At 36.5% G+C, this 10,225-nt stretch overlaps 1 protein-coding gene across 1 annotated transcript; it reads left to right on the top strand.

Annotated features, from left to right (window-relative positions):
- Window positions 1-574: 574 nt before the first annotated feature.
- LOC113361693 (cytochrome b561 and DOMON domain-containing protein At5g47530-like) lies at window positions 575-2,280 on the top strand. Its single transcript, XM_026604852.1, has 3 exons — window positions 575-1,326; window positions 1,466-1,720; window positions 1,813-2,280. The coding sequence occupies exons 1-3, from the start codon at window positions 706-708 to the stop codon at window positions 2,146-2,148; spliced, it is 1,212 nt and encodes a 403-aa protein (XP_026460637.1). The 5' UTR covers window positions 575-705; the 3' UTR covers window positions 2,149-2,280.
- The last annotated feature ends 7,945 nt before the right edge of the window (window positions 2,281-10,225 follow it).

Raw genomic sequence — 10,225 nt, 5'->3', positions numbered from 1 at the left:
CAAATCTCTTCCATTTTTCTAATAGGTTAGTTGTTATGCTTGGATATAATTTGTGTTTTCGGTAACCTAGAACCAATTCAAAGACAATGAGGGAGCAAGTAAGACACACAGCTCGGGGAATTTCAAATACAAGGATTCATTCATTTTTTTTTATTTTTCTTTTGGCACCACCATTATTAAAGGGTTAGTTAAGCTCCTCCCAATAAGTACAGCATTTCCAGCTAACCAGGAACAAGATATTATTGTCCTCATTGTAACGTGGGTGAAACCAAAACACGTTATTCTCTTGAACTCCAAAAGTCTAACTTTCTCTTCCAGCCGTACAAATTTTCATTAGCTAGCCAAGTAAGGACATGGGTTGGTCTTCTTCACTTACACTACTATTAGGTCAACATATAATTTCATACCTTAAATCATTGAGCAGTTCTGGGACTTTGAGTTAGTAGCACACAAAAAAGTGGGAGTTGTTAAGATCACTATTAGAAAAATCTCTTTAACTTTCAAAATTCACTTCCAACGCAGAAAAGAACACAAATAATCTCTCGCACTCTCCCTAGAAATACTCAACCAGTCAACTACTCCCAACTTCCCCTCTTCCATTAAAACCCCCCATTTCTATCACTTTCTCCAATTACTATCTAATCCACCCATAACCCACATTTCAATTGCATCGGAAGAGCTACTCATACAATTTCTGGCTGTACCATGTCTGGTCTCAACACAATGTTGATATCTCTAACTATACTTTTCTCACTCATTTTCTCAACAAGCAATGCTCAAACATGTACAAACTATACATTTTCTAGTAACAAAATATACAGTTCTTGCAATGATTTACCAGTATTAAACGCATATCTACACTGGAACTATAATTCTACAACGAAAACAATGGATATTGCTTTCCGCCACACCAACATGACTTCCTCAAAATGGGTTGCTTGGGGTATAAACCCAACATCAAAAGGAATGATTGGGACACAAGCTTTAGTTGCATTTCAAGATTCTAATGGAAATTTAAAAGCTTTTACTTCTTCAGTTACTGGTTATACTACTCAGTTACAGCAAGGAAATCTTACTTTTGGCGTTCCATTGATTTCAGCTCAACTTGTTAATAATGAAATCACTATTTTTGCAACTCTGGAGCTTCTTAGTAGTAATACTTCTACTATAACTCAGTTATGGCAAGAAGGTCCTGTTAAAGGTGATTCTTTGATGGCTCATGTTACTTCTGGAGATAATATCAAATCAGTCGGCACTTTGGATCTCCTCTCTGGTCAAGCTACTACAACCCTTGGTGGTGGGAATTCAAGACAAAAACGAATGAATGTGAGTAATAATCGTGACTATATTCAGATCAATTGGATCAGAGTGTTGATAAATATATTGTTGACACTTTGAGTTGCTCTATTTTGGAATTACAGAATTGTTAAATGTTTATGCATGGACTGAACTGAAACTTTTGCAGGTGCATGGAGTGCTAAACGCAATAAGTTGGGGTATTCTAATGCCACTTGGAGCCTTAATAGCAAGATACTTGAAGGTGGTTGATTCAGCTGGTCCTGCATGGTTTTACCTTCACATGGCATGCCAACATGTTGCATATGTTGTCGGTGCCACCGGATGGGTTCTAGGTCTACGACTCGGTTCTGAATCTGTTGGCATTCAATATTCTTCCCATAGATACATTGGCATTGTTCTCTTCTCCCTCGGAACACTTCAGGTACTCTTTGTTTCCTTTTATTTATGACCGGCCGTCGATGAGATCCCAAGTTTGTGTTGGCTGTAACTTTGTACATAATGGAAAACTTGCAGGTGTTTGCTTTGCTCCTAAGACCAAGTCCGGATCACAAGTACAGATTCTATTGGAATATTTATCATCGTATGACTGGTTATACCGTAATTGTACTCAGTGTAATCAATGTGTTTAAGGGTCTTGATATCTTAGACCCAGAGAAGAATTGGAAAATGATTTATGTCATTATAATCTCGGTGTTGGGTGTTATAGCCATAAACCTTGAAGTCTATAAATGGATTAGAGTGATGAAGATGAAGAAGAACGTCAAATCAGAAAACATGAATCAAGCATACGGTGTGAATGGAGTCAACGGATACAGTGGTAAACCACGACAGTCTAGTGCGGATTTTTAAGATAGGCGCATCTGTGTGAATTTTTCGGACTTGTTTTGCAATTTTTTTTGTTACTTTTCCATTCTCAATGTAGGTTAAAACTTGTTCTTTGTTAGATTGGTAAATTTTAATGCTGGAATGTTTTTTTGTGTACTCCATGGTATATGTTCTGTTGGTAAAAACCATTGTATCTTTCACTTTTATTTATAGATACGCCGCCACTAAGAGCATAGACCCTGCACCATGTGCATGTACATTTGTCTCTTGGAAGAGTGTCCATAATGTAAATTCTAGGATCATATTCTAGAATGGGCAACAAATAGTGGAAAGAAAATTTGGCCTCTCATACCGCCAGCAATTTTTTTGGGTAATTTGGTTGGAGAGAAACATGAGGGTGATGACAAGTCAGAGGCATAGAGACAAACATGAACTGATAGTCGAAGTCAAGAGATTCATCTACCAATGGGGTTCCATCAAGAACTGTTTCCCTAACCACTTTTAGGGATCTCATTACAAATTGGGTTGAAATTATGAACTGTAATTAAACTAAACATTGTCCATCTTTGCGCTAAGGGCTTTGGGCTTGTAATTTCCTTTCTTTTCTTGTAATAAGATTTTACCCTTCGCCTTTAAAAATAAATAAAAGAAATCGGTAGAGCCCCCCGCTACAGCCGGCAAAGCAAAATAACACAACACTAAGGGGATTTTATATAATGGCCATGTAAGGAAATACAATTAATAAAACGGTCCGCGAGTTATAACCCCAAAGGTGTCACTATCGATATACAAAAACTCCAACAAAATAAATTGTTCACAAAAACCCCATTTAATATAAACTGTCTATATTACCCTTCTAGTTTAAATCATCCCAACAAAAACAAAAATCAACCACACTTTAATTCTTATTATATTGTCACCCCCAACAAGAAATAAACAACCACCAATAAGCATCGCCGCTGCCTCCGACCACCACCTTCGCCGCCACCACCGACCACCACCGCCGCCGCCGTCGCAGACCACCACCACCGCCGCCGACGACGACCACCACCGCTCCGCCGCCGCCACCCGCTACCGCCACCGCCGCCCACCACCGCTCCGCCGTCGCCACCGATACTGCGCAATTGCACCACCACTGCCAGACACCCTACCATCCAGCACCACCATTGTCGACCACCACCGCCACCACCTCCGACCACCACCACCACCGCCACCACCGATACTACGTAATTGCACCACCAATACCATCCACCCTACCATCCAGCACCACCACTGTCGACCACCGCCGACCAAAACCAGCACCACGACCGCCCACCACCACCACCTCCCAAAAATACGATGAAACCGATTTTGGTTTCATCATAAATAAGATGAAATCGATTTTGGTTTCATCTTGGTTTCGTGAGAAATCACCTGCAAGAAATTTTTTAAGAGGTATTATACATCTTCATGCATAGAAATACATTGTTGAAATACGATGAAACCGATTTTGGTTTCATCATAAATAAGATGAAACCATAATTGGTTTCTGCGCTTCGACAGCAATACCACCAGTTATGTCTCAAGACCCATTACTCAGCTTCACCTGGTATATAACTTGATACCAGGTGCAGATGGTTTTGATTCCCCAGGACCAGCAAAGAGATATCCTAAAGAACTTTGACCTCCTCCATAACTGACTCCACGACCCATTTATCTAAAACACCAACAAGATTGGTTTCGTCGACATAAAATCTAGAAAAAAAAAATCACATATTAGATGAAACAAAAATTTCATTCAAACCTCAGCAACATAATTAGTTACAGCTAGAATTCAAACCACACAACTACCTAAGCATCATCACAACTAATTCAGTTTCATAACATTCTCTAAAGCACCCACCAATAACATTTTGTAACTCAATTTTTTTCCGCTTCAGACTTAACTTAAACACAAATACCACTTCTTTGATTCAAAGAACATAATCTCCATCACAACTAGCATTGTAAATCCTAATCCACAAATATCAAACACAACAACAATTCAAACTCATAAACAAAATTCAATTTAAGTAAGGATAAGATTAGATGGAACCAATTTTGGTTTCATCAGTCTGCAAGAAAAATTATAAACCATGATTCATTTTGTTTGACGACACCAATAGCAATAACTTGTGTTGGCCTATAAAAACAATAACTTGATACTCGCAAAAATATTGTAAGGCATGGACACACAGAGGTCTCAATATTCAGAACAGGGTCATTCAATTCATTCATTACAGCCAAATCCCAAAGGTAAGTCATACAGGCAAAAGAAGGTAAAACTACCATGGTAATTCATTGTATTGCGGGTACGTAAGACTCTAACTTGTTAAGTTACATTGTTGTTGTTGAGATCATATCATTTTAATTAACGAAGAATAAAGCAAATCAATGATAAAAGCAACAAGCAGGGAAACATAAACTTGAATGAACCAAAAGGATGATACTAGTCTGAAGAGATTAAAAACATAGACCACACCACCTACAACATTGATAAAAAATTTAAGTAAGGATAAGATTACCTTATATCAAATTCCTAAAACGAGGTAGATGATTCTGGCTTCCTTGATTTGTCCACTACAACCAGCTCGACACAGATAACAACTCCATCACTTCCTTATAACATAATCAAACAATAATTCCATCAGCAGCTTCAAACAATTAACTTTATCTTGAACTTCTGAATCATAGATTCAAAAAAATACATTATTATATCACCAACAAATTGGTTTTGTCGACAAAAATTAGATGAAACCAAACTAGTTTCAGCCTAAAACAATCCATATCACAAACAAAAATTGGTTTTAGCAATTAATACGCAGCCACAACACTGCCACCACCACCGCCATAGCCACCAGCAAAGCCACCATCACAATAACATTGGGTTTTGTCGACGAAAAGTTGAAAAAATAAAAGATGAACCAAAACCTGTTCCATCAGAAAACTATAGTAAAATTTGGATGTTATACTAAATCAGGGGCAGAATCAAAGGTGGATTATCCTCGGTTGTAGCATCACCTTTTTTTTACAAGGCAACAACCTTGGTTATTCAGTTCAGCCAATTAATTAGACACCGAAAGAATTTAATTTCCTAGCTTTAGAGTTAGAAACCCAATTTTAACTAAAAAGAGGAAGCAAAAGTTTCGGTTCAAGAAAAATAGATTGAAAATATATACTGATCAAGTAGTATAAGAATAAATTAACGAGATATTAAATAATTGAAGATACAGGACAATAAAAAACCACGATGCAGTAAATGACGAGATTTCAACAACAAAAATTAGGAAGTAAAAGGTAACCATTATGCCACAACAAATGATTTTTTCTTTAGGAAAATCAAACCCAATCCTCTACAGTAGAACCGCCAACAAAAAATTACATCAAAAAGACTTATTAGTAGGGAAATGACAAGCAAAGATGGATCCATCAACATCCTTAGAAGCATCCACGACAATCATCTAAGGTTAGTTTGTTATCTTACATATCAACAGAAATGTAATTCAAAACCCTAGAATAGTAATTATAAAATTTCATTTCATCAAAATCAAATTCAACTTCTTAGTTTAAAATAACGGAATTCAGTACCAAACTTAAGTATCCAAAAATGATTCAAACCCATATCCAACAAATCATGAATCAATTTTCACAAAAGAAAAAAAATAGAAATATCACAAAAAATCACAAATATGTCTAATAAACTAACCTTAGGAGATTGGGATTCAAGCATATTCTTCAACATTTCAAGAATCATCGTAGTGAAAGTTGATGAGTAAACCCTAATATAACTGGGTTTTTAGAGAAAAATGGTGGACGAGAGTATTTTGAACGAAGGGGAGTGGGTTTACCAAATTGAAGAATTGATGCAGTAATTGCTACTCACAGGCACCACGATCCATAATTTTTTGAATTGTTGTTGTTTTACTAATGATCACCAGTTCATCATCCAGTATCTTTTATTTTCATCTTCTATTTCAAGCGATTTGAAACCCTAGATTCTACGAAACAACCAAAATGAAGAAGAAGAGTAGGTGATGTTGGGGAAAGAAGAGAATTAGACGTTGTTGGTGAAGGACTAATAAATGGTTGTGGTTTTGGTGGTGGTGCGGGAGAAGGCGATGAGGAGACGTTGTGGTGGTGGTGTAACAGAGATTGAGAGAGACGATGAGTCTTCTCATACGAGGAAAATGAAAAGAAAGGAGGGAAGAAAAAGAAGAAGAAAGATCAAAGGGTATGTTTGGCTTTTTTTAAAGTAATAAAAATTAAATTTGCACATTGTTATTTGACTTGGGGTTTTTATGTCACTTTTTAATTAAATGGTTTTCATTTATTAAAAATAATATGGCTGGATTTTTTGTACCACATGTTTGGTCACCTTGGTTTTATTTGAATAGTTTTGTTAATAAAATGCCTATGTTTTTTTTTCAAAATTTATTAAATGTACATAGTTTGACCTTTTCCATCATGTTTTGTTGAAAAAACGGCTAACAATAATTTGCTATATTGTATCAGGCGCTAGGCGTCAAAGAAAAATTGGAAAATTACAGAAACATACATATTTTGGCGCCTTGGGCGCCTCGCGTACCTAGGCGAACCCCCAGAGCGCCTTTTACAACATAAGTCGTTGGTGTACACATGGCATTAAATCAATTTTTACAAAGACAATTTAAGCCCACCAAATTGTTTGACTCGGACCTACTTTATTCAGATCGTCTAAGCCTATTACTAAAAAAGTAAGGAAAGAACAAACTAAGACTTAGTTTGGTGTTATTGTGCTTTTTATAGAAGCACTTTTCTAATGTGTGTTGTTGTGTAATGCTATGTAAAAAGGATGAGCTGAACGTTTGATAAATTATAAATTAACAGTTAAAGTTGATTACAAAAGTAATCAAACTGTTCAACTATTGTTTTTGTGGAAAATGACAAAAATAAACATATTTCTTGAAATAATATTATTATAACTTTTTGTGTTGAAAATAATTAATTTTTTTATTATTAAATGCACATAATATAAATTCTACATTTTTTAAAGTAAAGAAATAATTTTATTTTAAATAACTGGATGTGATCCTAGTCACCAGCTGAGCACCAACACCCTTCTGAATAACAATACATAATCTATGTGTTGATGGTGGATTTTCAACAAAGGCTAAAATCGTAAAGTTATGATCTCGCATGTTTCTGACATGGCTTGAGAAATGTATGTGAAACTCATATTTTAGGATTCGTGAAAGCTCATTTCACAATCTCTGACTGAGCATACACCCTCTCAGAGCTCTGTATGAATATGTTATTGGTAAAGCCTTCCCGGCTAAGGTTTTCGACACTTTGCATATTTCATCAACATCTCTATATAGAATGGAAATGATTGGACGGCTCCTAGACATAGTATAGAGCGTTAACGTCTTCAGGATGCCACACTGTTCCCTGACTATGTAGACCGAATATGTATAGAATCTCTCGATGATTGGATTGCTTCTAGACATATTTCATGCTAGTATAGAGCGTTGATGATGCCACACTGTTCCCTGACTATACATAATCAATATTCAGAACGAGTATGATGCTTCCATCATCTCATACCTCGATTCTCGAATAAACTCGCTCATAGACATATTGCATGCTAGTATTGAGCAATTCATAGATTAAATTCTAACACAACATTCATCAATCAAATTCCAAGAAAAATAATCTATTTTATCTCATTACTCCGTTTCATGGCTTATTCCCGACTGAATTACATGAATTAGTAATATATAATCAATCTATTTTATTACTCCGTTTCATGACTTATTCTCAGTCGAATTCCATGAATCAGTAATAAATAGTCATTGATTGGGCATTTGGGCCCCCACCGAGTAAGCCCTGAGAAAATGTTGCGAGTGTACTTAACAATAACGCACGAACGAGCACCCAAACGCATGAACGAGCATTCAAAAATATGGACGAACGAGGAAACATATGTGAAACAAAAGAGAAATAATAATATAAAAATAAAAGAGAGGCGCGTGGGGCCGGGCCCACCGGCCGACCAATCATGCCGTCGTGGCTGGTTCACGCCTCTCCCGTTTATTTTTATTTTATTTTATTACTTTCCTCATCTCATGAAAACTCCCTTGTTTGAGAAAACTTCCTCGTTTGAGCAGAACTCCTAGTTTCTCCATATTTCCCTCACACGATGAAAAAAATAAAAATAGGGAAGAATGTCACGGGACCGGGCCTACTAGCCGGTAGGACATGTGAAAAAGCGGGGGTACAACAACCACACCCAACAATTCCATTAGCAATTTGTATGGACAAACTCCGATATACTTTCTAGAGAATCAACTAGACAGTCAGACTCAATCTAGAGAAAAGTATATCAAAGAGTTTATATCTCAATCTCTCGATTTGATCTTTACTCAAGCAAATAGAAATCTACGAGTCTCTATCAAAGAGAGATAACTTGGATGGTATCGAAGACCAATATCCAAGTGTCAATTAATTTAAATCAACAACTAAAAGATCGGATATTCTAATTGATTGAACAACACACAACCTGTGATATTTCAATTATATAAACAAATATAATGCAGAATAGAAATAACACAGATACCAGAATTTTGTTAAGGAGGAAACCGCAAATGTAGAAAAACCCCGGGACCTATTCCAGATTGAACACACACTGTATTAAGCCGCTACAGAGACTAGCCTACTCCAAACTAACTTCGGTCCGGACGGTAGTTGAACCCCAATCAATCTCACACTGATCCAAGGTACAGTTATGCTTCTACGCCTCTGATCCCAGCAGGATGCTACGTACTTGATTCCCTTAGTTGATCTTACCCACAACTAAGAGTTCCTACGATCTAAAGTTGAAGACTTTAATAAACAAATCTGTATCACACAGAAAAGTCTACGATAATAGATAAATCTGTCTCCCCGAATTAGCACAACTAGTATCACACAGAATTAGCACAACTAGTATCACACAGAAGGTGTGGGGATTAGGTTTCCCAGTTGCTAGAGTTCTCCCTTATATAGTCTTTCAAATCAGGGTTTGCAATCAATGTTAGCTTGGTAACAAAGCATTCAATGTTCACTGTTAGATGAAAACCTGATTAAATTCAAGCTAATATTTCTCAACCGTTGGATCGAAACCTTATCTTGTTACACACAAATGAAATGTCCAATTTTGGGTTTATGTAATCGTTCCTAAATATTAACATTTGTTGGTTCAACAATAGTTAACCAAATGGTTAGCCATATGAGCACTTTCATATCCACCATATTCTTCTTCACCATAACTAGTTCAAATGACTCAAATGAACTAGTTAGAGAGTTTTTCAATTGCTTAGATCTTATGTAACTACACAAGACACAATCGAAGTAAAAACGGTTTGATTCACCGGAATCGGTTCATGAACTTTATAGCCACGGTTTGCAAAAGCATTCCTTAGTTTATTTAAGCATGAGTTCAAGAACAACCGATTTCATATATAACCAACTCAAGTTCGCGGACTGGGTTCGCGGACTTAAGCTCACGGAAGGAGTTCACAAACTCCAGCAGAAATTCTCGGGCCGAGAACTTCCGCCAGTTCGCAGACTGACTTCGCGGATTTGGCTCACGCCACATTTCGTTTCTCTTGATCAACAAAATTCGCAAACTTTGTTCAAGGAATAAGGACTTATACATATATGTGTTTCCATAACAATGCTTATATCCTACCAATGGTTATGTAATCTAAACTCTCATTTCAATCATTCAAACATTCTCAGAGGACGTTATATAGCCGTTATTCACAGACCATTTTTCGTCAGAGCAATTTTCAAAGTGACTGAAATATAATATGACTTTCGTCACTAGGTAAAGATGAATTTGGCTAAAGAGAAAGCTTACCAACACATATTTCGAGAAATAGATAGGCGAGTTAAACTCGGATCGAAATAGCAAATGTGTATAGTGAAAGTATATATATCAAAACGACTTTTTTCTCAAGAATAGGAGATAAAATAAATAGACTTTTGAGTGACAGATAAGTTCAAGTCTCCACATACCTTTTATGTAGTTGCAGGAAATCCTACACTACACCCCTCATATTAT

The sequence above is a fragment of the Papaver somniferum genome, chromosome 3, assembly GCF_003573695.1.
Source record: "Papaver somniferum cultivar HN1 chromosome 3, ASM357369v1, whole genome shotgun sequence".
Taxonomy (NCBI): domain Eukaryota; kingdom Viridiplantae; phylum Streptophyta; class Magnoliopsida; order Ranunculales; family Papaveraceae; genus Papaver; species Papaver somniferum.
This window is presented reverse-complemented; position numbering and strand designations above follow the sequence as displayed.